General features: G+C 39.5%; 2 protein-coding genes across 3 annotated transcripts in view; both read right to left on the bottom strand.

Moving 5' to 3' along the window:
- LOC102689707 (protein NLRC3-like) overlaps window positions 1-5402 on the bottom strand; it is a 67884-nt gene extending 62482 nt beyond the window's left edge. Inside the window, exon 1 of the mRNA XM_069180178.1 lies at window positions 5177-5402. Within this exon, the coding sequence (XP_069036279.1) occupies window positions 5177-5402 (226 nt within the window). The remainder of the gene's footprint in view (window positions 1-5176) is intronic.
- Window positions 1-27314, bottom strand: part of LOC138223971 (myosin heavy chain, non-muscle-like) — a 297800-nt gene that overhangs the window by 195487 nt on the left and 74999 nt on the right. The gene's annotated exons all lie outside the window — the stretch shown is intronic.

The raw sequence follows: 27314 nt of genomic DNA, 5'->3' as shown, positions 1-27314 counted from the left end.
AAGCATCGTTTGTTCTAGATAAAACTGCAAAAAAAACCCAACAACCCATAATGCACTTCTTTGCGGCTCTGTTTGCCCAAATCATATATTCACAACGTGAAATCTAGAAAATAATATTACGTAACCAAAATCCGCAATATGGAAACAGAACCTGTGTAATTGTTGATAGATGATGTACTCGTAACATTTTTTCAAGACGAACTACAACATTTAAAACATGACTTGTATGTACTTGATATCTCTAATCAATCCACGGGTCCCAGCACAAAACGAAACTAAAACGCAAACCGTTTCGCGCTTCTTATTAGTTGCTCAAAAGTAATTTGACCGTATGAAATGCATAATATAAACCTAGAAACATATACGTGAGCAGTACTTAAGCACTGTAGTATCGGTGTTAAGACATACCTCTCAAATACTGTAAATCAAGTTAAAAATATCTCAAGACGGATTCTGGTCATAATGAAACCATGTTTCGTGTATGTTTTCTTTAAAGTACCGAGACCAGCTATATACTGTATGTTTATGTTCCAAAATTAATAGCGTTTATGGCCTTCACACGCGTTGCAGTATGCTCCTATTCTTTTTATGCTCAGCTACTAAGATTTCCCTTCAGTGGTAAAATTAGATATGAATATTCAATACTTAAACGGGCACAGTTAAGACATTAAATATACATATACATACTGTATACAGTACAGTTTGCATACGGTAATATGTTTATGTTACGCGATTAAAAAATAAATAAATAAAAATGAAAACTCCAGCACCAGCTGGATTCAAACACACAACCTGCCAGTTGGTAGTCACGCACCTAGACCAGTAGGCTAGAAGACAACTCGCATGAACAAGCAGGCGAAACAGCCCTACACAGCCCTGTCGCAGCACACGAATTCTTTAGATACACGATTCCTTATTATATTAGCAGAAAAGCTTAAAACTACCACTTTTTCACACGCTATTTCACATGCTAGTTAAATACTTCGATGCTTAAAATCGTTAGGGAGAAATGGAATACCGGTTTGTATTTATCCTTTAAAGTGCCGATTCCTGGAATCTGACTGGCTGACACCCCTCTGAAGTGGTTCCATAAAATCTGGTATACGGAAAAGAAAGTGTTGATAAATACAAGTGTCTTTTAATACACTCTTTGCTGTGCTCTTGAGGATCCTTGTGATATTTTAAGCTCTAGTTGAATGATAGGTGTCGCATTTTAAATCATTTTCGTAGTTAGAAATTATGAAACGCCCTGTTAAAAGCAAGGAAGTTTTTATGCCCGTTGAAGTAAAACAAAATACCTGACAAAGTATGGCTTGGACAGATTCCAAGTGCTTGTACAAATGTACTAAAGAAATTATACTTTGAGTATACAGCTTGTCCAAAGTCATCCATTATTAATACTATTAGTAATATCTTCAGTAAAGGCTTTGATGCATAAATATTTCTGATAAAGGTAGGTTGTGTACTTTTGTCCAACTGAGCAATCTTGCTTTCATAAAATATACCAACATTTGAATGACTGATGATTAACATGCTGTAATACACAGTTCAAAATTAAAGGCTCAAATGCTGTACATGAGAGGTTAAGCTCCCCCTGGCGGTTTTACAAGGCGACGCCGGATTGTTAGCCACGTGACACACGTGAACTGCGTGATACCGCGACACGCCCACCGGGGTATGCCGTGAAATACCTCACCCATTTTGAATGGCTGCATCTGTACACTACATACTGTGCTATATAAAAGTAACATATAAATAACTATATGTTATAAGTATAATAAGATATAAATAAGTAAAACAAACTCAAAACAGCCATAAGGTAAAAAATATTGTATTTAAAGTGAAAAGAAAGAAATATTTAAAAGCAAACAAAAGCCTAAGCTCCTCTTAGAGCTACTTACTAGAGCTCTTCCCAAGTCCCTCACTATCAACAGCTAAGCTGCTTAGCGGCTCTAAAATAAAAGCCTCCACACAGTTCATACTAATTTATAAAGGCCTCTGCCCCTTGGGTTTTTATAAGTCCATAGTTTGGTTTGCTGTGTTTTTTGCTAAACAGAATTTGTTATTCCCTTCTCTGGATCCGTTTTCTTGCTGGTTTAAGTCATGTAGAGTCTTGTGGTTGGAGAATGAGTGAGACTGGCTTTCTTTCTGATTTCCTTCTGTACATTCTTTAAATGTTATATTGAACAGAAACCCATTATCTGACTTAGTAAAGCCAGTGACCAGCCCTGGGCTCTATCTTACACCAGTGTTCAGCGTTTTACTGAGCTGAGACTCTCATCAGTGACCTATCCAGCAGAGCGTCATGATCAACCTCCATTCTGAAGGTGTTCAGAGCCCATTCCCAGGTGATCACAGGAGCTCTACTCTGTTTGGCTTCGTGAAATAACACTAGATTAAACAGCACTTGGAAGAAAGAAAAAATCACACTGAAAATGTTAAATATTGGACCAACCTGTATCATGTGTTTTAGAACCTGGAGCCTGTTGGCATTCTGGTGAAGGAGCTGTAACAATACAAAGAGAGTCTTCACTCCCTGTTCTGTTAAAGTAATAGTGACTGGTTGTTCACTCTTGACTATGACTGCTTTTGATCAAACCCATCCATATTCATGTTGTCTAGAGCTCACTTACTCTTACATCACACTATGTGTTTCTCTTAATTGAATAGGTCTAATCATTGTGATATGTGTGTATATAAATTATATAGTTGTGCGACCTTGTATAAGGTCTATGTATAATGATAGTAAGTTGTTTTAAAATACAAGTAAATAAAAAGAAAATATCAACACAAGAATAATTGTTAGTCATTGTAGTATATTCAGTAAAATCCACAATTAATCACTATATACACTACATACTGTGCAATATACAAGTAACATATTAATAAGTATATGTTATAAGTATAATAAGATATAAATAAGTAAAACAAACACAGCCATAAGGTAAAAAATATTGTATTTAATGTGAAAGAAAGAAATATTTAAAAGCAAACAAAAGCCTAAGCTCCTCTTAGAGCTACTTACTAGAACTCTTCCCAAGTCCCTCACTATCAACAGCTAAGCTGCTTACCGGCTCTAAAATAAAAGCCTCCACACAGTTCATACTAATTTATAAAGGCCTCTGCCCCTTGGGTTTTTATAAGTCCATAGTTTGGTTTGCTGTGTTTTTTGCTAAGCAGAATTTGTTATTCCCTTCTCTGGATCCGTTTCCTTGCTGGTTTAAGTCATGTAGAGTCTTGTGGTTGGAGAATGAGTGAGACTGGCTTTCTTTCTGATTTCCTTCTGTACATTCTTTAAATGTTATATTGAACAGAAACCCATTATCTGACTTAGTAAAGCCAGTGACCAGCCCTGGGCTCTATCTTACACCAGTGTCCAACGTTTTGCTGAGCTGAGGCTCTCATCAGTGACCTATCCAGCAGAGTGTCATGATCAACCTCCATTCTGAAGGTGTTCAGAGCCCATTCCCAGGTGATCACAGGAGCTCTACTCTGTGTGGTTTAGTGAAATAACACTGGATTGAACAGCACTTGGAAGAAAGAAACATTTGCACTGAAAATGTTAAATATTGGACCAACCTGTATCATGTGTTTGAGAACCTGGAGCCTGTTGGCATTCTGGTGAAGAAGCTGTAACAATACAAAGAGAGTTTTCTCTCCCTGTTCTGTTAAAGTAATAGTGACTGGTCTTTTACCCTTGACTATGACTGCTTTTGATCAAACCCATTCATATTCATGTTGTCACGATTATAGTTCCCCCTCCTTAAGGGTGCTCCAGCCCTTTCACGTGAGACTTTATTCTATGCACCTGCGCCCTATTCCCAGACCACCTTAAAAGCCAGGCGCTGACGCTCATCCGGGCTCTGCATCTGATTTCCGTATCGTGCGAGTCCGAGACCTGGAAGCGCCTGGTCCCGTTAAGGTTTTAACCTCTGTTCCCGTTCCTGTTCCCTGTCTGCCGGTTCTGACCCGGCCTTCGTGGTTTTAACTTCGTGTTTTGATGGATCTCCTGGTTTTGGACTTTCTCGTGTGTTTTTGGATACTCTAAGGATTACTCTTTTGGATTGTTCGCCTCGGCCACGCCTCCCCCGTGCACCAGCGCACCTTGGACACGCCCCCCTGTCTTCAGCCCCGTATTCCTGCATGACGTTTCCCCACTTCGTCGGATTGTGTCGTCCGCATAGGGTCCGGAAAGAACTGTTCGTTACACATGTTGTCTAGAGCTCACTTACTCTTACATCACACTATGTGTTTCTCTTAATTGAATAGGTCTAATCCTTGTGATATGTGAGTATATAAATTATATAGTTGTGCCACCTTGTATAAGGTCTATGTATAATGATAGTAAGTTGTTTTAAAATAAATACGTTTTAAAATAAAAAGTAAATATCAACACAAGAATAGTTGTTAGTCATTGTAGTATATTCAGTAAAATGCACAATTAATCACTATATACACTACATACTGTGCTATATACAAGTAACATATAAATAAGTATATGTTATAAGTATAATAAGATATAAATAAGTAAAACACACAAACAGCCATAAGGCAAAAAACATTGTATTTAAAGTGAAAAGAAAGAAATAATCAAAAGCAAACAAAAGCCTAAGCTCCTCTTAGAGCTACTTACTAGACCTCTTCCCAAGTCCCTCACTATCAACAGCTAAGCTGCTTAGCGGCTCTAAAATAAAAGCCTCCACACAGTTCACACTAATTTATAAAGGCCTCTGCCCCTTGGGTTTTTATAAGTCCATAGTTTGGTTTGCTGTGTTTTTTGCTAAACAGAATTTGTTATTCCCTTCTCTTTATCCGTTTTCTTGCTGGTTTATGTCATGTAGAGTCTTGCAGTTAGAGAATGAGTGAGACTCATTGTCTATAGTTGTTCCACCTTGTATAAAGTCTATGTATAATGACAGTAAGTTGTTTTAAAATACAAGTAAAAAGTAAATATCAACAAAAGAATAGTTTTAGTGATTGTAGTATATTCAGTAAAATCCACAATTAATCACTATATACACTACATACTATATACAAGTAAGCAAGGAAGTGAAGTTTGTCATTTTTGCTATGTGCTAATGAATTTTTATATGATGACAGATGACATTATGAGAAGCAAGGATAGAATTAGAAAACAAGAGAAAAGAGTGAGTATGAATGAGAATGATGCTCTTACCCAAGTCGTTGACAAGATATTTGTAGTTCTTTTGCAGAATTGTGTAGAACTTGTTTTTCACTCTTGTTCCCCCAGAATCCAGGACTTTATACAGCTCTCTCATTTTGTCCTGAGGGGTTGTAGCAGTGAGGACCCTGTTGTAGCTCTCCTGATGGATCATGTTTTCTGAGCGCAGTGCATCTGCTATGGGGTCAACTGGGTTCACCCTCTGAATGAGATCGGCCATGTGTTGATCCACAAACTCAACACCTGGGGCTGGACAGCAGGGAGAAAGAGTAAGAGACAGAGACAGGAGAGTGAACATGGGTGAGGAGAAGTGTAGAGTTAAAGAAGAATGTGAAAGCAGAAAAAAAGTTTGTTGTTCTTTGGATAGTGCAACATGATTCTTTAATAGTCGCATATACAGTCATGTGAAAAAGAAAGTACACCCCCTTTCAATTCTATGGTTTCATATATCAGGACATAAAAAATTATCTGGTCCTTACCAGATCCTAAAATTAGGTCAATCTAACTGTCACGATCGCTAACTCCTCCTCTTAAGGGAGCTCCAACCTTTCCTCGTTCCTTCCCATTCTCTGCACCTGTTCCCTATTCCCGTTCCCCTTTAAAAGCCAGACGCAGCACCTCACTCCTGGCTTCTCATTGATTTCCGTGTCGTGAGAGCCCGGGGTCCTGCTGCGTCTGGCTCCGTTATGGTTTTAGTTTCATGTTCCTGATTCCTTGTCCCGCCGGTCCCGACCCGGTTCTGGTTTTTAACCTCTTTGGATGGATCCCCTGGTCTTGGACTCTGCCTCCCATTTTGGATTTCCCTGTTGGATTTACCCTTGGATTATTCGCCCTGGATTCACTCCCCCCGGACACTAGCACTGCATGGACACGCCCCCCTGTCTCCTGATCGACTCCTGCATGTTATTTTTCCCCTTGTGTCTTCACTATTCTGGAATGCGTCGTCCGCATAGGGCCCGGAAAGAACTGTTCGTGACACTAACAGGTGACAAACAACACATAACAGATTCCACTATGTCATTTTTTATTTAACAAAAAATAAACCAACATGCAGAAGCCATGTGTGAAAACTAAGTAGCTTGTAGAACCACCTTTAGCTGCAATAACTTGAAGTAATTGTTTTCAGTATGAGTTTATCAGTCTCTCACATCACTTTGGAGGAATTTTGACCCACTCTTCTTTACAACATTGCTTCCGTTCATTGATGTTTGAGGTCATTCGTTTATGCACAGCTCTCTTAAGGTCCTGCTACAGCATCTCAATGGGGTTGAGGTCTGGACTTTGACTTGGCCATTCCAATACCTTGATTATTAACCATTAACCATTAACACCTGCAGCACTGAAAACGCTATGAGCACCATCCCCAAGGCCAGGCTGACCATCACGGCTGACCAGGTGAAGAAGGAGCTGAAGAGGCTGCACCAGGGTAAGGCCACAGGACCAGATAACATCTGCCCCAGAGTTCTGAGGGCCTGTGCTGATCAGCTGAGCGGAGTGCTCCAGCGACTGTTCAACCTGAGCCTGCGCTTGGAGAGAGTCCCGGTGCTCTGGAAGACATCATGCCTGGTCCCGGTACCAAAGAAAGGGCGCCCCTCTGTCCTCAACGACTACAGACCAGTTGCACTGACTTCTCACATCATGAAGACACTGGAGAGGCTGGTCTTATCCCACCTGAGACCCCTGGTCAGCTCATCACTGAACACCCTACAGTTCGCCTACCAGCCCAGTGTTGGTGTGGAGGATGTAGACCTGGACCTGGACAGGGCTGGCAACACTGTAAGGATCATGTTTTTCAACTTCTCCAGTGCCTTCAATACCATTCAGCCCTTACTTCTAAGGAGGAAACTGGAGGAGATGCAAGTCGATGCCTCCATGACCTCGTGGATCACTGACTACCTGACAGGGAGACCACAGTCTGTGAGACTTCTGAACTGTGTGTCTGAACAGGTAGTGAGTAACACAGGGGCACCTCAAGGGACAGTTCTTTCTCCATTCCTCTTCACCCTCTATACTTCGGACTTTAAGTACAACTCAAAGTCATGCCACCTGCAGACGTTCTCAGATGACTCTGCAATTGTGGAATGTATCAAGGGTGAGCAGGAGGAGGAGTACAGAGGACTGGTCAGCAGCTTTGTGGAGTGCTGTGGGGTGAACCACTTGGAACTGAATGTAACAAAGACAAAGGAACTGGTGGTAGATTTCAGGAGGAAAAAGGTCAAACCTACTCCTGTCTACATCCACGGGAGTGGCGTGGAGATGGTGGACTTGCTGGTTTAAGTACCTGGGAGTGCACATCGACGATAGACTGGAATGGTCTAAGAACATCGAGGCCATCTATAAGAAGGGACTGAGCCGACTTTACTTCTTGAGGAGGCTCAGGTCCTTCAATGTATGTAGTAAGATGCTACATATGTTCTATCAGTCGGTGGTAGAGAGCGCCATTTTCTACGCAGTGGTATGCTGGGGCACTGGGATTAGAGCAGTGGATTCTAAAAGGCTGAACAAGCTCATCAGGAGAGCAAGCTCTGTCATTGGGTCTGACCTGGACCCCTTGGAGGTAGTGGCTGAGAGGAGAATGGTGTCCAAACTAGAGGCCATCATAGACAACGTCTCCCATCCCCTCTGTGACATGCTTGTGGAAATGAAGAGCATGTTCAGCAATGGACCGATTTATCCACGGTGCGACAGGGAGCGCTACAGGAGGTCATTCTTGCCTTCTGCCATAAGACTGTACAACGCATCCACCTTGCGTCTGGGCAGAAGCAACATTGACAGTGACCTGTTTCTGGACTGAATGCATCTACACATCTACTGCTACATATGTTCTCTTTTCTTTTCCCGTTTACAACCATTTTTGTGCAATATATGCCAGGGATTTTTCCGCGTGCTGTTCTATTCTAGTTTGTTCTTTGTGTGTCCGGACTGTGAGTCACTCTTTTAGTGCACCGCTCACTGTACTGATTGTATTGTATGTATTGTACTATTATTATTGTATCATTCGTTACACTGTGGCTGTGTTGTCTGTGTAAAGCTGCTGTTGCACTGTAATTTCCCTCAGGGGATCAATAAAGTATCTATCTATCTATTATTTTCTTTTTCAGCCATTCAGTTGTAGATTTGATGGTGTGCTTGGGATCATTGTTCCGTTGCATGGCTCAATTTCGGCCAAGCTTTAGCTGTCGGACAGATGGCCTCACAATTGTCTCTAGATTAATTTGGCATAAAGAGGTGCTCATGGTCGACTCGATGACTGCAAAGTGCCAAGGTCCTGTGCTGCAAAACAAGCCCAATTCATCACCCCTCCACCACCGTACTTGACGGTTCGTATGAGGTGCTGGTGGTGAGACACTGTGTTTGGTTTTCGCCAAACATGGCGCTGTGCATAATGACCAAACATCCTCACTTTGGTCTCGTCTGTCCAAAGTACATTGTTTCCGAAATCTTGTGGTTTGTTCAGATGCAACTTTGCAAATCTAAGCCATGGTGCAATGTTCTTTTTGGAGAGAAGGAGCTTTCTCCTGGCTAAACTTCCACGAAAGCCATACTTGTTCAGTCTTTTTCTGATCGTACTGTCATGAATTTTAACATTTAACATGTTAACCAAGGGCTGTAGATCCCTAGATGTAACTCTTGGGTTCTTTGTGATTTCTCTGAGCATTATACAGTCTGACCTTGGGGTGAATTTGCTGGGACACCCACTCCTGGGAAGATTGGCAACTGTCTTGAATGTTCTCCATTTGTAAATAATCCTTCTCACTGTAGAATGATGAATTTCAAATTGTTTGGAAATGGCCTTATAACCCTTCCTAGATTGATGAGCAGCAACAATTGCTTTGGCTGCTAATTACCTTCTTAAGTCTTATGGAAGCAATAAGGGTGTACTTATTTTTTCCCACATGGTTTCTGCATTTTGGCTTACTTGTTGAATAAATAATGACATAGTGAAATCTGTTATGAAGTTGTCTGTTATCTGATTCTAGATTTGTCTAATTATAAAAGTTGGTGAGGACCAGACGATTGTTATTTATACCCTGATATGTAAAACCATTGAATTTTTTTAAAAGAGGGTGTACTTTCTTTTTCACATTACTGTACAAACATCTCTGAAAGAGGACATGGTAAATTATTTCACAAGCCATTGAAAAAGAAAGAAAAAAACTGCATTTCATTTGCAGCTGCCTGACCATTATAGCATCCTTGTAACCATCGTGTCCCAACTAGCTCAGTTGGTAGACCATGAGACTCATAATCTCAGGGTAGTGGGCTTGTGTATCATGTCGGGCGCAAGGTTCTTTGCTTCATGGAGCAAATATACAAATAATAAATGTGAAGCTGGTGTAACTGTTCTAAACTTTTGTTGTACTCCATTCACATTATAATGATCAAAGTAATATTGTAATTATAATTGTAATTATGATATATTTCATGATGTTTATATAGGACAAGAATACTTTAGTCAGGCCAGCTATGGAAGACCACCTCAGTGAGATAGTGTCATCCCTCACACAAGTCTAAGTGTGTGTGGTACTTTATAATGCCCTGGTATAATATTCCACATTCAAGTCCCCTCTTCACTCTGTAACACAGCTCTAACTTGTTCAGTATCCTTGGGACATTCCTGGCCTCTCCTCAAAGAACCTGTCTGCTGAGGAGCTTCCTCCTGTGTCTAAAAGAAGTAAACTGAGTCTCCAGAGAGCAGGCTCAGGGCTGGATATGTTCTCTGTTATGGTCTGATTTTCAGAGCTAACTCAACTGCGCTTCCTAGCTGGTTCTTACTAAATCCACACAACCTGTCTAATGCAGAGCCTTGAATCAATAGAAGTTCTCTCTAAATTTTACAGATACAGTACTGATACACACTAAACCATATTCTTAGTCTTTAACCTGAGTTTTGCACTGCGAATCCTAAACAAGACTTAAGTCTTTAACCTTTATCACCAGACATACTAACCTCAAATCTTTTCCCTGACTGCCTTTCTTTTCAATTCCCCAAAAACCTAAATTGCCTTTCCCATTTTTAGCATTGTTTGTGATTCTGGCCACCTGGTTAAATTCGTTTCTAAACTGTCGGCAGATCTTTTGCAACTATCTCTGAATGCCTATAGCAGTAATTTTAACTCAGCCCTGTGGACAGTCTGCTAAAAGTGATTCACTGTACTGGAACTTCACTGACTAGAGTCAGTGCTGAAGAAAACTGAAACTGGCATTAATGCAGAGGGTGAGTAAATACTGTACATTGGAGAATATCCATTAGTTAAATGTCAACAGACTTTACAATGTAGTCTCCTGCTTTACAGAAATGGTCAAAAACAGAAGGTTCTGTTGAGATTAATATAAATTCAACACTGTACCTGCTTCTGACATCTTTCGTGGGTCAATTCTATAGGTCCCAGTTTGAGCCTGAAATCCAAAACAAAAGAAGTAAAAAATAAACCTTCATTTGCCTCTTTCATCTTTTGATTTGTGTATGTTTCACATGAAGCTCTTCTTATTTTGCCATGACCCTCTACAATATTCATAATAGGACATTTTCCTTCATGCCCTGAAACTCCTTCTTCTCTCTTTTGAAACTCCATGTGATTTCCTCCATGATCTAGAACTCTCTCTTTCCTCCACCAAAACTAAATGCCATGTGCCCTGCTCCTTGCTACACAAAGGTCAAAAAGCAATGCAATAAAATATATCTGTCAAGTCCACTGGATAGAACATATCTCTTTGTGTGAAAAAGTACAGATGCAGCCATTCAAAGTGCGCGGTACAGACACGTACCGGAGGTAATTGGCTAAGGCGTCGCGCATCGTGACGCAAGATGACGCGGGGCACCGCGGTACGTGATTGGTTGACCGACAGGGGCACTCGTGGTCCGTTGGTCTGTCGTAGTAAGATTTACAGTAAACGTCTTTACTGTGTCCATTGTAGTATTTAATATTTATATGGAATTTTACCTCTGAAGGGAAATCTTAGTGCCTGAGCATAAAAAGAATAGGAGCATACTGCAATGCGTGTGAAGTCCATAAACGATATTAATTTTGGAACTTAAACATACAGTATATGGCTGGTCTCGGTACTTTAAAGAAAACATACACACCAGTATTCCATTTCTCCCTAAACATTCTAAGCATCGAAGTCTTTAACTAACGTGATACCGGAGTCAACAAGCATACTTTTAGAATTTGATTAAAAGGGAATATAATATGGAATCGCGTATCTCAAGAAATTAATAACGATATAATTATATTCATGTTGCAAAAAAACTGCAACGGACATAAAAACTCCCTTGCTTTTAACAGAGTGTTCCATAATTTCTAACTACGAAAATGATTTAAACTGCGACACTTATCATTCACCAAGAGCTCGAAATATCACAAGGATCCTCTAGAGCACAGCAAAGACTGTATTAAAAGAATCGCGTATCTCAAGAAATTAATAAGATATAATTATATTCGTGTACTGCGACAGGGCTGTGTAGGGCTGTTTCACCTCTCTCTTCATGTGACTCGATTCAAAAGCCATTTAGCAAAGAGGGGATGAGAAGAGTGACAAACTAGTATAAGGTACAGTATTATTAAAAACGCGTTTGCTTTTGTCTGGGTATTTACTTTGTAATCTGTGGTTTACATCTACTGTATTGTTTTGAGATGCCACTTTTAAAGGTGATATGTAAAATAAAGTTTTTTATTATTGTTATAGAGAAACATGATCAGATTTTCCCTGGTTCAGAAAAAAGACGATTAAAATCTGTAATCTTTCCAAGAAGTTTCTGCTTTGTGCTAAGTCATTAACGAGTACAACCCCCCTCTCTACGGGAGGGCTGGCTGTGACGAATTAAACCGGTTTCACGGGTATTTTCAAAGTAGGAAGTACAGTAGGACAGCACAAAAAAAAACAGACATTGTGTGGTACAGCACGGAGCTCAGTCAATTCAAACAAGTTCAGTTTCAAAAGAACTGCAACGGACATAAAAACTCCCTTGCTTTTAACAGAGCGTTCCATAATTTCTAACTACGAAAATGATTTAAACTGCGACACTTATCATTCACCATAGCACAGCAAAGACTGTATTAAAAGAATCGCGTATCTCAAGAAATTAATAAGATATAATTATATTCGTGTAATTCGTATAATTATATAATGCCAGCGAACTCTTGTTTTTATGTCCACTATAACTACGCTGGGCAAACGTTCCGAGGTCAAATTCTTCCAGCACGGGGGTACCTTTAAAGCGGAGACGACGGCACCGAAATTTTTTGGCGCGCCAAATATGAAGACAGTACGTACAGTTATAATTCAAACGGAATTAAAAACTACACATCCCAGTTACCATGGTGGTGCTTGTGATCATTGCGTTTAACCAACGAAACAGGGCGAAAAATCAGTCATATGACTTTGGGGCAGAGTTTCGAAAGCTTAACCTATCAGCAACAAAGCGAAATTTACACGATAGGCTACCTCAAACTGTCAGTTACACGACCGTGTATGTCGCTTAAGCCACTCCTATTTGGCAGCAGAATGTTCGTTCTGTACTGCTGAGCTCCGCGCCTCCTCCCTCTCTGTAAAATCCTTGGTTCGGTAAAATGTTTCAGGCATTGATGTGAAGGACAACAGAGCTTTCACTTGCCGATTATCATTATTATCATTATAATCATTATTATTAATAAAGATATTAATTTAAGGGTCTAAATATCTAAACATATGTGTCTGTACAGCAGGTAGTATCACTGTATTCCACTTTCTTTGTAAACACGGAAAAACAGATTCACAACGCAAAGCTGTATCACTGTGTAAAAAATCCCCGTTTGTAATGAGCTGCTGAGCTAAGAATAGGAATGTTCCTGCTGGCAGAGGGGGTGGAAAGTGCCTGCGGTCATTTAATTAGTATTGCAATTCGCACTGATTCCCTTGTGAAGATATGGACATAAGAATATTCGTGCCTGGTCAAAAAATGGCATTAAGCACTTAAAATTAATATGGTTAATAATAGTAAACTGTAACATGCTGTAACAAGATCGGCTAAACTGGGAAGAAAATGCTTTCAGAGAAAATGTTTCAGGTGTGAAGAACATAGATCTCCAATGCAATTTCAACCAAACCTGTTCCCACACACCCTGCCCCCACTACCATTAGAATATACACAAAGCACTCAAATCTTTCGAGCTAATGATCAGGTGACCCGAGAGAGAGCGAGAGAAACACCAAGGGGTGCGGAACCAGGGAAATGTTTGTTAAAAAATAATGTGACTAGGCACAGAACAAGTTTACAGCACAGTACAATAATAAATGCTGACCATGACTTTAGAAGCATAAATTGCCTTACACTCAATTTAAACACAAGCTGTCTTTAGCCCTCTAAGCTGGTTCATACAGAAATGTAGAGATCCAGGCTCAGAACACACAGCTTCATTAGCGAATACATATGCAGGACAACTAGAGAAGACGTTTTACAGAGGATGGATTTTTAGAAACATCCCATCAGTGACATCACTGAAGTCAACTCCTAGGTACTGTAACTGTCGTGTGGATAGTTTCACAAGAATCAGACAAAGGTTTAAGCATCGCTTGTTCTAGATAAAACTGCAAAAAAAAACAAAACAACAACCCATAATGTACTTCTTTGCGGCTCTGTTTGCCCAAATCATATGTTCACAACGTGAAATCTAGAAAATAATATTACGTAACCAAAATCCGCAATATGGAAACAGAACCTGTGTAATTGTTGATAGATGATGTACTCGTAACATTTTTACAAGATGAACTACAACATTTAAAAAATGACTTGTATGTACTTGATATCTCTAATCAATCCATGGCGACATTGTTAAAAGCAGAGTCCCAGCACAAAATGAAACTAAAACGCATACCGTTTCGCGCTTCTTATTAGTTGCTCAAAAGTAATTTGACCGTATGAAATGCATAATATAAACCTAGAAACATATACGTGAGCAGTATTTACGCACTGTAGTATCGGTGTTAAGACATACCTCTCAAATACTGTAAATCAAGATAAAAATATCTCAAGACCGATTCTGGTCATAATGAAACCATGTTTCGTGTATGTTTTCTTTAAAGTACCGAGACCAGCCCTATACTGTATGTTTATGTTCCAAAATTAATATCGTTTATGGCCTTCACACGCGTTGCAGTATGCTCCTATTATTTTTATGCTCAGCTACTAAGATTTCCCTTCAGTGGTAAAATTAGATATGAATATTCAATACTTAAACGGGCACAGTTAAGACATTAAATATACATATACATACTGTATACAGTACAGTTTTCATACGGTAATATGTTTATGTTCCTAAATCAATCTCTTTTATGAGCATGTGAAAGGCATGGTGAATCGATTCTCAGAAATTACTGTACTTTGCATGATTGGAAACAAATGCGTGATTGCGAAATGCTGTGGTGTTACTTTTACAAAGACGGTCAATGAAAAAAAGAATGTTGACCAGGGCAATACTTTGTGTTTACACTTACAGCTTGTCCAAGGTCATTTATTATTAATACTATTAGTAATATCTTCGTTAAAGACTTTGATGGCCACAGCTCAAACATGAGAAGTTGAGCTTTATTAGCTCCACCTTGCGGAAATTCCGGATACTATTATTTTGCTTGTCGTATTATAGGAGAATTAACGGTAACTCGCGGTATTTACCGGTAGCTTGCGGTAGACTGCGTACAGCGTACCGCTAAATAATGCGGTATGGCCCGTGCATTTTGAATGGCTGCATCTGTAGATGCTGAGCAGATTTTTCTAAATGTATTTGAATTTTGTAAAAACACAAGGATTGTGCCTATGACTGACAAAATATATTTGACACCATTTCTAAATTGCATCAAATTCAATACAGTGACACTCAAACTCTTGTTTAAAGGGGAATGTTATAAACAAATGGCAAAAACATTAACACATGTTATTTACAAATGAGAGCAGGCAATTCAGCCGATTGAACTAAGTATGTTATCTGTCTGTCTGGTATTTCATCCAGGAATCGAGGATATCACTTCAACCGCATGACTCGGCAGCGTGTTCCACACCCCTACAATCCTTTATGTAAATAAGTGCCTGCTGTTATCAGTTTTAGATCAACTTCCATGTAGTCTCCACTTGTTCCTTCTCATTCGTGTTTCACTGTCCATTCTGAAGAAATCCACTGGGTTGACTGTTACTGTCATTGAGAATTCTGACCACATGTATCAGGTTTCTTCACAGTCATCTCTGCTCAAATTCTCTAAATAAAGGGATCCAATATATGACTTCAATTCACTATAGTTATATTATAAAAAAAAACTACATAAATTCATCATTTGTAAAGCTCAGTGTTTGTTTGTTCTTTATGCACGCTCTTATTTTTCACCCTACAGACCTGAAATTTTGCACACAAGTACATCTTACCCTAGGTTAGGTTCTTATCATAAAACCTTTCACCTTCAAGGCCAATAAAGGCCATAAAAGGACATTTAATTTAAAACCCGGCATGTTCCGTATCAAACTGAGGGGAATCCCCGTCCTCGATCGTTTTTTGATAAACAGGATTTAAAACGCAAGTGCAGCAGTGGACGTTCGACGTTCCAAACACGTTGAGCATGTGGTAAATTTATGTTTCATTCACAACATTATTAGGCTGGGCAAACGATTTCTTTTTTCATTTTTAAAAAAGAAATACAAAATATGATGTGTTTCTGCTTAACTTAGACATTGCACAACTTCAAAAGCTATAAAAACAGGTTTCAGTAGTTAATAACCACTTTTTATGCGCAAAAAATTAGTGATTTTTCTTCCTCGTGATCAGCTTAGAATCTTTGTGTACGCTGTAAGGTTTTTACTTCTTAATTTCGAATAGAAAAAATCATATTCTGTTCTCTTCTTGGTATGTAGAACAGATCAGCAAGTCTTTTTTTCCCCAATGGCACCAATAGCGTCTGCATTCTAACTTTAAAATTAAACAACATAAATCATTTTCTTTGACTTCTGAGTCCCTTAATTATCATTAAGCACAGGTTTCTCACCACTTGGACTACTTTTTGATACCATCGTTAGACAAAGCAGGAACGTGTTGTACTTTCTAATGACATTACACGTGGAAAGATTACAGATTTTAATCGTTTTTAAATTGGTTTTACATTTTAGAAAAGTTTCATCTCTACAAACACCACAAAACTATTCTCGATTGTATTTCTGAATGCTATGTTACACTTAGTTCATTGTTTTAAATACATCTAATTAAGAAAATTAGGTGTTAGCATAAACTATTAGTAATCAATAATATTAAATTTAGCACTGTAATAAATTGTTTCACTTTTCCCTGCATCTTGTAAAAATATATTTTCATTGTTCAAATATTCATTAAATATTATTAAAACTTATAAAAAAATAAGTTAAATAAATAAAGAAAAATAGGGTAAAATATCATTCAAAATATTTTGCTAACAATGTTAACTGTTTATAAAAATAAAATGTATTAACTAAGGAATAGGATGGCACTGTTGTTAGCATGCTTTTTGTATGTTTGTTTTCATAAATACAACAATAGTACTAGATGTCTCAGTGGCTTTCAAAATTAAATTATGCATGTAAATCTGTGAACTAGAAAGATAACTAAGCTATCCATCCATTTCTAATGATGGTCAAGTGATTAGCATTGCTATCTTGCAGCACTGGGCCCTAGGTTCAATTCCTGCCGTCCTGTGTGTGTGGAGTTTACATGTTCTCTCTGGGTTCTGTGGGTTTTCTCCATATGTGTGATATGATTTCCTCTTGCAGTCCAAAATATACTGGTAGGTTAATTGGCTTATGGGAAAACTGGCCCTGGTGCGTGTGTGTGTGTTTGTGTCTGTTTGTGTGTCCCGTGATGGACAGGCACTATGTCCAGTGTGTGTTCTGCCTTCCATCTGTTGCTTGCTGGGATAGGCTCCAAATCCTCTGTACTGGATTAAGAGATTAAAAAATGGATTGAAGTAAAGGCACTGTGTGGATGGAACTATACACAGTGTTAGAAACCCACTATGAGATGGCAGCATCTCACTGAGGATAAATTATTTTAGAGTGCTGGCTTAAGGAAACAGCCTTTCCACCTCTCTTCCACATCAGTATCCATACCTAGTCAGTTATATAAACCAATTTCCTCTAAATATGAACATCTTAAGATGCTGGCTCTGGATCTGCATCAGCTGTTTGCCCATTCCTTCAATTCTTGTGCATCCAACACACAGTTTAATGCTAGCAACTACACAAAATCTAAAATAAAATCCTCATTAACTTCATCCTGTTAACTTTATCATCTTCCTCTGCGGTCTATAACATCTCCTGTTACTTTGTCAAAAGTATGCCTATCCCCAGTGATATCAGAGTCACCTACCCTGAGTGCATTTAAATCTAACCTCAGAACCTCTCTTTTCAGAAGACTTATTTAGTGTCTGTATCTGCTTCATTTTCTAATTTCTTTCTTATATTTATTTACTTTGTAATCTGTGTTCCTTATAACTGTTTTTACACCTACTGCATTGCTTTGAGATGCTACTTTTAAAGGTGCTTTATAAAATAAAGTTTTTTGTTATTGTTATAGAGAAACATAATCAGATTTCTCCGGGTTCAGAAAAAAAAAGATCTAAAGTAAAGTATACTAGTTTGTCACTCTTCTCCCACCCTCTTTGCTTAATGGATTTCCATACTAATTTGATCAATCTAACTACCTATTTTCTGTACTTACTCTATCCTGCTAGATTTATAAAATCTTCTTCTTGAAATTAGTCATTTCTAAATACCTGGTTTCACTGTTAACATCCTGCAGCAACTCTGTGACAAAATATACACTTAGCTCAACCTGACAGTTCATCCTGCTACCAACATTGAATTAAAAAACATCTTGATATTTCTTTATTTATGTTATTATTTAGTGGTTTCATTAGTGACAAAAGCTAAACTTTCTTGGAAAAATGTATTTTATGTGTTGCAAATAACTGACTTGCTTTAAAAATATATTTTCAAATCCTTTAGCCTGGCAATCTACCTGAATGCCTAACTATATGAGAAGCCCTCCATGAAACCATTTTTGCTATTAATTAATGTACAGTAAGGCTCTCTGACAGAATTGCTGTTTTTTATGTGTGCTACTTTTTTGACTCTATCTCATCAAACCTTCATACTCTCCCTGCCAGAAATGCACTTATTCAAGCCCTTTACCCTTTGCCAAATCTATTTCATGTTTGCATGTTCTTTTGTAATACACACCTTTCTGGGATTTTTTTGTACATCTAAGCTTTTGCAAGTGTTCCTGCATCCCTCTTCTGTCTTAGTCATGGTTTTTTTTTCTGTTTGCTTATTTCAAAGTAACACCTGCTCCATTTCTAAAACTTTTTACTCATGTGTATTTTTGTATTTTTACATTTACACCTCTAGCACTTTAATGTCCTAAATTTTCATTTGCCTTAATTTGTAGACTGAATTTTAGTTTTAGCCTTAAAGAGCTTAAGTTTTCACTATATTTTGTTTCTTGTCCTACAACTGTTATTATTGATCACCGAATTATTGTACTTGACATGACTTCTTCCATTCACCCTTTTCTGAACATCTATGACAAGCAATGCTAGTGCTGTCTCTGGTGCAATCTTTTGCAGCTGACATTTCACTGTTTTAAACGAATAAGAAATTAGATTGCTCATTAATCTAATCACTTATTCTACATAAACAGTGTAATTGCTCTCTGAAAATACTCTTTTCTTGTTCATTTTAGAGACCTTGATCGAAACTGATTTGAGATGTCAGAAAGGATTTATTTTGACCTCGAACGTTTGTCCATTGTATTATTATGTCAGGCGGTGGCACGTTATCTAATATCACTCCACACAAACTCACAAATAATCATGTTGTTGACTTAATCTCTCTATATCTATAAAGCATCTGAAATTTAAACCTTTTAATTAACTATTTAATTAAATTAGATAGATCAAAACATGCCACCCAAGAAGAGGTCTGGATCATTGGGTAGGTCCACCAAAGCTGCTTCAAAATTCAAAGCAGTGCACCTATCAGAAACAGAAGAGCAAAGAGAAGCAAGGATACAGGCACAAAGAGTTCAAACAGCTGAAGCTCGCCAAGCTGAAACAGATAATCAAAGAGAAGCAAGGTTACAGGCACAAAGAGCTCAAACAGCTGAAGCTCGCCAACCAAAACAGATTATCAAAGAACAAGGCAACAGGTAGACCAAGCAAGAAAAGTAGCTCAAACACAAACACAGTTTGATCTTCACAATGCAGCTTTTGATTACATTAACAACTTGGACTTCTCACAACACAAAGCTGTTGAAATTGGGACTATGTGTATTGTGTGCAATCACTGCAGTGTGAAAACGTGGAAAGATGAATCACCAGGTCTTTGCTGCAATAATGGAAATGTGAACCTTTTTGCCAATAGAGCAACCACCAGAGCCTCTTCTCTCACAGATGGAAGGTGACACAGAAAAGTCCAGGCACTTCCTTTCAAATATCAGAAAGTACAATTCATGTTTCCAAATTACATCATTCGGTGCTTCAAAAGAAGTAAATGAGCCAGGACTCAAAATCCAAGGACATGTGTATCACAGAATTGGTTTGCTTTTACCTGTTGAAGAAGATTTGCCTACATTTGTTCAAATTTACTTCATGGGCGATGACCAAGAACCAACAGATCGCAGGTGTCATCTTATGCCTGGTGTTCAACTGGAAGTCATTCAGAGCCTACAAAATATGCTCCACTAGCACGACAATTTAGTCAGAAGTTTCAAGTCGGTGCTGCAAGATCCTGAACTCAAAGTCATCATTAAAGCAGACAAGACACCAGCTGGTGAGTATACGAGCAGGTTCAATGCCCCTATCACAGATGAAGTTGCAACCCTTTTGGTTGATCAAGATGCAGGAAAACATGACATTATCCTTCATCAGAGAGATATTAGCCACCAGAGAATTCCAGAAACACATCATTCTTATGATGCGCTCCAGTACCCAATAATATTTTGGAAAAGACAAGATGGCTACTTCATCAACATTCTGTCTCTCTCATCGGGAAAGAAAGTAACTGCAAGTGATTACTACAGTATGTTTACCAGATTGGTGAGATCAAACAGTTCCAATCACATTTTGAAGAGCAGATAATTATTCCACCAGTACATTGTTGACATGAATGCAAAAATTGAAAGTGAGAGTCTTTTGTTCATTTGCCAAAATCAGTCAACTTTGAGCTGAGACATGCCAGGGTCTTAGAGATGCAATCACCAGTGATGGAGACATCAACATTGGAAAAAGGGTGATATTACCTTCCACGTTCACAGGACCAAGATATATGCATGAAAAGACTCAAGATGACTTATGTCACAAAGTATGGCAGACCTGACCTTTTTTTACTTTCACATGCAACCCTACATGGCAGGTGGTACAGAGATAACTTTCCCCTGGCCAAAAGGCAATCCACAGACATGAACTTATTACATGGGTTTTTCAGAGAAAGGTGGTGTCCCTCATCGATTTTCTGACAAAGAATAAAATCATTGGTGATTGAAGATGCCACATGCATATTTGTGGCTGGTCAACAATTCACCCAAAGATGTTGACAGAATTATTTCAGCTGAAATTCCAGATCCTCATGATGACAAAGTTCTGTTTGACGTTGTAGTGAGAAACATGATTCATAGGCCCTGTGGTCCTTTGAATCATAACTCACCATACATGCAGGATTGAAAATGCACCAAGAAGTATCCAAGAAAGTTCTTACAAGAATCAGGAAGGCTATCCATTGTACAAGAGAAGGAAGCCAGCATGATTGATGGTCAGGAAGTATTTGTGGACAACAGGTGGGTTGTTCTCTACAATCCACTTCTCTCAAAAACTTTCAAGGCTCACATTAACGTTGAATACTGCAGCTCAGTCAAATCCATCAAGTATGTGTGCAAACATGTCAACAAAGGCGTTGACATAGCAGTTTAAGGAATCTAAAACAAAGAAAGCAACAATGATGAGGTCACAAAGTTTCAAATAGGCAGATACCTATATTAGCAATGGAGCTGTCTGAAAGATACTAAAGTTTCCCAATCTCCGAGCGTCATCCCACAGTTGTTCCTCTTGCTGGGCACCTTGAAAATGGGCAACGTGTATATTTCAACCCAGAAACTGTTGACCAAGCAGCCCTCCTTGATCCAAACATTGCTTTCACTACATTGAAAGCCTTCCTTAGTCTCTGTGCTCCAAATGATTTTGCAAAGACACTGCTTTACCATGAAGTTCCCAAATACTTCACTTGGGTCAGTGGATCAAGAACATGGAAACCAAGATCATAAGGAACACCAATTGAAGGATTCCCTGCAATCAAAGCATCTGATGCTCTCGGAAGAGTTTACACTGTTCATCCCAATGAAGTGTGTTATTATGTGCATTTACTACTTCACACTGTTAGAGGTCCAACTTCCTTTGAATCACTCAGGACAACTGAAGGCCAAGTGTGTTCAACCTACAGAGAAACCTGTAATCTCCATGGACTTAGAAGATGACAAACACTGGGATGAAGCTCTTACAGAGGCTATACAGTATTGACTGCTTCACCTTATATACTCCGAGATCTCCTCTGTATAATGTCCACTGCATGTCATCTTCCTAACCCACAATCATGAAGAGATTTTGTACCATGCAAAGGAACTGAATAAAAATACCTCATATGATGATACTATCTTCAATGAGGCTCTGGTGAAAATACAAGACAAGCTCCTTTCATTAGGAGGCAAAGAACTGAAGCAATTTGTATGGCCTCAACCAAGAACAGAAAAAAGTGGCATCTCTCAGGAATTGCTCAGGGAAACGCCCTACAACAAAGAAGAGCTGAAGGAATTTGTTGCAAGCAATGAAACAAAGCTCACATCAGATCAAGCAAATCTCTACAGAAAAATTCTAGATGCAATTGATCATGGTGGATTCTTTTTCCTCGATGCTCCAGGTAGAACTGGAAAGACATTTGTCACTAACTTACTCCTTGTAAACTTGCGTTCACAAGGACACATTGCCCTTGCTGTGGCATCATCAAGTAAAGCTTCAACCCTCTTTGCTGGTGGCAGGACTGCCCATTCCACATTTAAATTGCCTCTTGATCTGGTCAGACATGATTCACCTACTTGCAACATCTCAAAAGGGACAGCATTGCACAGTTCCCACAAACTTGCCTTTGAAGCTGTTGATCGAACACTTAAGGACATAAGAGGTAATGATGAAATTATGGGAGGAATTACATTTTTAATGACAGGAGATTTCAGAAAAACTTTGCCAGTCATCCCAAAAGGAACCAGAGCTGATGAACTGAAGGCTTCATTTAAAGCCTCTTATTTGTGGAAACATGTCCAGAAGCTTCATCTGGAAACAAACATGAGTGTCCACCTCAAAAAGGATAAGCATGCTGGAATCTTTGCTAACAATGTGTTGAGAATAGGAGATGGTACATTGGCAACAGAAAAAGATGATTCAATAAACCTCCCAAAGCATGTCACTGTTTCTTCCAAAGAAGCACTAGAAAGTATTGTATTTCCAAATTTGGCTGCCAACTACAAGAACACAAATTGGCTTAGTGAAAGAGCAATACTAGCACCGAAAAATGATGCAGTGGGTGACATCAGCAATTGAATATTGAATAAGATGCCTGGTGAAGCAAAAGTTTTCAAAAGTGTTGATACTGTTGTTGACACTGATGATGTTGTCCAATAGTCTTTGGAGTTTTTTGAACACATTGCATCCAACTGGTGTTCCACCTCACAATTTTTTCTTTCAAAATTAAATGTCCTGTCATGCTTTTACGAAATGTGGATCCCCCAAAACTGTGCAATAGAACTCACTTAGTGATCAAAAAGCTTCATCCATATGTGATTGAAGCATCAATACTCTGGATCATTCAAGGGAGAAGATGTGCTCATTCCAAGAATTCCAAGAATTCCATCTGATCTGACATTCAGGTTCAAACGTCTTCAGTTTCCCATTAGGCTCAGTTCCACTATGTCTATCAACAAAGCGCAGGGTCAGTCACTCAAAAAATTGGGCTTGAACCTGGAATTATCATGCTTCTCACATGGACAACTATGTTGGATGCGCACGTGTAAGAAGTGAAAAACAACTTCACATCTTTGCTCCAGGAGGCAAAACCAAAAATGCTGTGTATAAAGAAGCTTTCCACAAATAAATATTTATGTAATGCAAATCTTTAAGCAATAAAAAATACTCAATCTTCATGTTTACAGTCTCCGTATTTTAACCCGAGCTAATATAAAATAAGGTAATCTTGAATGATCAATACTAATCAGGGCTCAAATTGACCTGGGATGGCTATCAGCAGGTTTTTCTTTTTTTAATGTAAAGTAATATAAATAGGGGAAAGAGCAGAAGTGGGTTTAATTGGATCATAGTGACCAAAAATTAAAATGTGATTTAGGAGCGAAGAAGCACGGCATTTTGCTGAAAGGAGTATGGAGTTTTGTAGGATGGAGGAGGAGGATGTCCTAATATAGACCTTGTACCCATGACCTCTGTTTGAATATTGTGGTGCCATGGAGGTAGTTGACACTGCATTGGACGTGGTCACACTTCCATTCTCCCCTGTCACACCCCTTTATAAGCTCTTTTAGGTTCCTTTTCTTTATCTTAGATGCACTGTCCTCCGAGAGCTGTGATCACACTAGCCCCTTCATTGGGGTAACATGATACATGACTCCACATCCCGTTACTTCTGACCCCTTTGCCTTCAGAGTCTCAAGTTCACCAAGTTCATCCTGTTGTCCTCAATGTTAGGAACCTCCTGCTCCCAGACAACATCATGGAGCCTCCTGCTCCTACTCCATTATGCCACTGTTTCACTCACAACCTGTGCATCAGACTCCCAGGTCCAACCCCTAGCCTTGACATCCTCTCCTGACGCCACCAGGTTGGGTTACACAGACACACGCTACATCACCAAGTCTTCTTCCGCACTACAGACTGTGCCGAGACACAACACACTGTCCGTCTCTAACACACACACCCACAACCTTTCTGGCATCTCACTCTCACGTCCTTAGGTTGTGAACTCACAGCTGCCAGCGCAGCTCACTGTGCCTAGCCACCACTGTGTTACACCATACAGCTGCCAGCGCGCCTCACTGTGCCCAGCCACCACTCCACTATCTCCCAGAGGGTACAGCTACTGTAGATAGACCCCACTCACTTCCCTGATACCAATTTGTTGGCAGGGGGAGGGTCCCTCTGCCACACAACCCACTCTGGTCCACACACACTAACTCACAACTCACTCATACAGCGGACACGACAGCCCTGCTCTCACACCCTAGCAGGATGCTGTCCCTTTAAATCTTTTGATGATCTCATAAGCTCTGTTTTTTCTGTCAGTCTCCTCACAGACTGACGTTTTCACTCTTCCTCTCAGGCTATTCCTCTCACAGTCTTCTCCAGAATTCTCATTTTTCTCCACCCCCTCACGGGGTTACTACAGCGGCTAATTAAGTCTTTGTTCACTCATACCGTACATGGCAGCACGCCCTTCTAACGTTGCCCTGACTAGTAGCGTCTCACACCCGCAACTGTCATGCTTCAGCCTGGCTCTCTCACAGCAGAGCCTCCGCATTTTTTCTCTCACCACTGCTGGAACTTTCCCCCCTTTAAACAACTTCTACACTTGCTGTTCATTCACTTATGTGGTTTCCATGGCAACACATCTTCCTTAATGCGCCCCCCACACACACACACACCAGACACTTCCTGCATTGTACCACAATATTAATTTAAATACTTAATGAAATGAAACCAAAATACATAGTGCCTTGGAAAAGTAATCAGACCCTTGCTGTTTTACCGGGGTAAAGTTAGCTTGAAGTTCGAAAACGATTTTGGCACGCCTGTAGCGTTTACACGAAACCTCTTAGAGTTGCGAGAATACTTCCTTTGTGTATAAAATACATTGTGAATGCTTTCTCAGCCTTTACTTTTTCGTTTTTATGACATTTTTTTGACCAAGCACGAATATTCTTTTGTCCATATCTTCGCAATGGAAGCACAGAACATCTTCATACCAAATGCATTTTAAAGACCACGACTTGTGGATATTTCCACAGCCTCTACATCAAACTATCAGTGAGTTAATTATCTTTTTTAAACCTCCGGTTTTTCATCGATGCGTTATTACGCACTAACTGGAAGCCGGGGCACCGATGTGTAAGCAAGTTCACAACACGAGAAATACTGTTCAATATGGCTTTGTGCAAAAAACCTGTATATGACCATAGGAAGCAGAACAGCGCAGTCTTCAATTACACAGACTGTAAGCATGGGAATAAAGCTTTGTTTGATTTCTGAAACCCTTCCTTTACGTCCTGTTTTCATTCAGGTAAAGGTCAACTATATTCACAATACTACTGACAGCAGGAAGATTAAAATATTCTTTACTCAGCAGCTCATTAAAAACAGCTCCCATGATGTTCAAATCGACTTTGTACACAGAACACTGATACAGCCTTGTGTTCTGAATGTCTTTTTCTCGTGCTTTTATTTAATGTGGCACAATGCACTGGGATAGGGGTATTCTGTTCACAAACCAATAGCATTTAAACCACAGCACCCACAATGCTGCAAGTGTTTTGCACACTAAGCAGGTCCTCTGACTTTTCCCAGCTTTGTTTTGGGTTGTGGAATCTTTCTTTATTTTTTTATGATTTTTTGAAGATAACACTACAGGTAATACACTGGGATAGGTGGGTCTTCTTCATGGCTCAATAGCATTTCAAATACAACAGCCACACTGCTGAAACCAAGTGTTTTACACACCAGACAGCCCCCCTAACCTTAGATAACCTTGCTGTGGCTGTGGCCCCTTTCTTTATTTTTTTATGATTTTTTTTAAAGATAACACTACAGGTAATACACTGGGATCGGTGGGTCGTCTTCGTGGCTCAATAGCATTTCAGGCAGAACAGCCACACTGCTGAAACCAAGTGTTTTACACACCAGACAGTCCCCCTAACATTAGACAACCTTGCTGTGGCTGTGGTCCCTTTTTTGATTTTTTATGATTATTTCAATATGGCACCATTAGACAGTCGGTACATGGGGATAGGGTAGTGCTATTCATGAGTCAATAGCTCTTCAAGCACAACAGCCACAGTGCTGCAACCAGGTGTTTTACACACCAGACAGCTCCCCTAACATTATACAACCTTGCTTTGAGTTGTGGAACACTTCTTTATTTTTATGATTTTTTGACTGTAATCAAGTGTTGTGCTCACTAAGCAGGTCTCCTGTTCTTTCATAGTCATGCTTTGTTGTGTGAAACTTTAATTCTCTTTTTAGGATTTTTTGAAGATGGCAACTTCCATCGAGATGGGTGGGGGTAGGGGGGTACTCTTCAAAAGCTTTTTCATCTATAAACACAAACGGATGTAACCAAGACACTCAGAACCAACAGAATCAACCTGAACTCATAAAAAAACAAGAATGCCCCCAAGACACCTGCACCCCCCTCCTGGACCACTCTGGTATCAACACCCCCAAACCCATCCATACCACCTAACAAGACTCAGAATCGGTGCAACCCTCCAACCTGGACCAAGAGCAGGATGGGACAAGAACCTGCACCACACTACTTACACAGGTTTTTATTTTTTGGCTGAAGATGAAAATGTCTAACATAGATTTGTTTTGGTTCTAGCAAACAATAATAATAGTTGTTAAAATCCAAACACACATAATGAGATCACTCTGTCAGTATGTGTAACATTCTGGGTCTGGGCTCCTCTGTATTTGGGCTGAAGAGAGTACAACAACATTATTAAATGCACTGACAACATAATCTGACAAGACACATTGTTTAGGGGAAACTTGACCTTACACTGTCCCCCTGGTAATGTGAAGCTCATTGTCCCTTAGCTTACCAAAAAAAATGTTACATTCTTAGCATTATTCTGATAGCAATTATAAAATCAGCACATTTCCCCAGGTCCATAAGTGTTAAAAGAGGAATGCAAGGTGATGTCTGCACATGGGCTGAGAACAGGAAACAGCCTGTGACTGGGTGGATGCAGACAGTGCTGTTCCACAGAGACCCGTGTGCAGCCTGTCTGTGTCTTTCTACAACTGTATCCCTGAG

The sequence above is a fragment of the Lepisosteus oculatus genome, chromosome 18 (genome assembly GCF_040954835.1).
Source record: "Lepisosteus oculatus isolate fLepOcu1 chromosome 18, fLepOcu1.hap2, whole genome shotgun sequence".
NCBI classification, from domain to species: Eukaryota; Metazoa; Chordata; class Actinopteri; order Semionotiformes; family Lepisosteidae; genus Lepisosteus; species Lepisosteus oculatus.
Note: the sequence above shows the minus strand (reverse complement) of the source record. Positions and strands in the feature narration are given on the sequence as shown.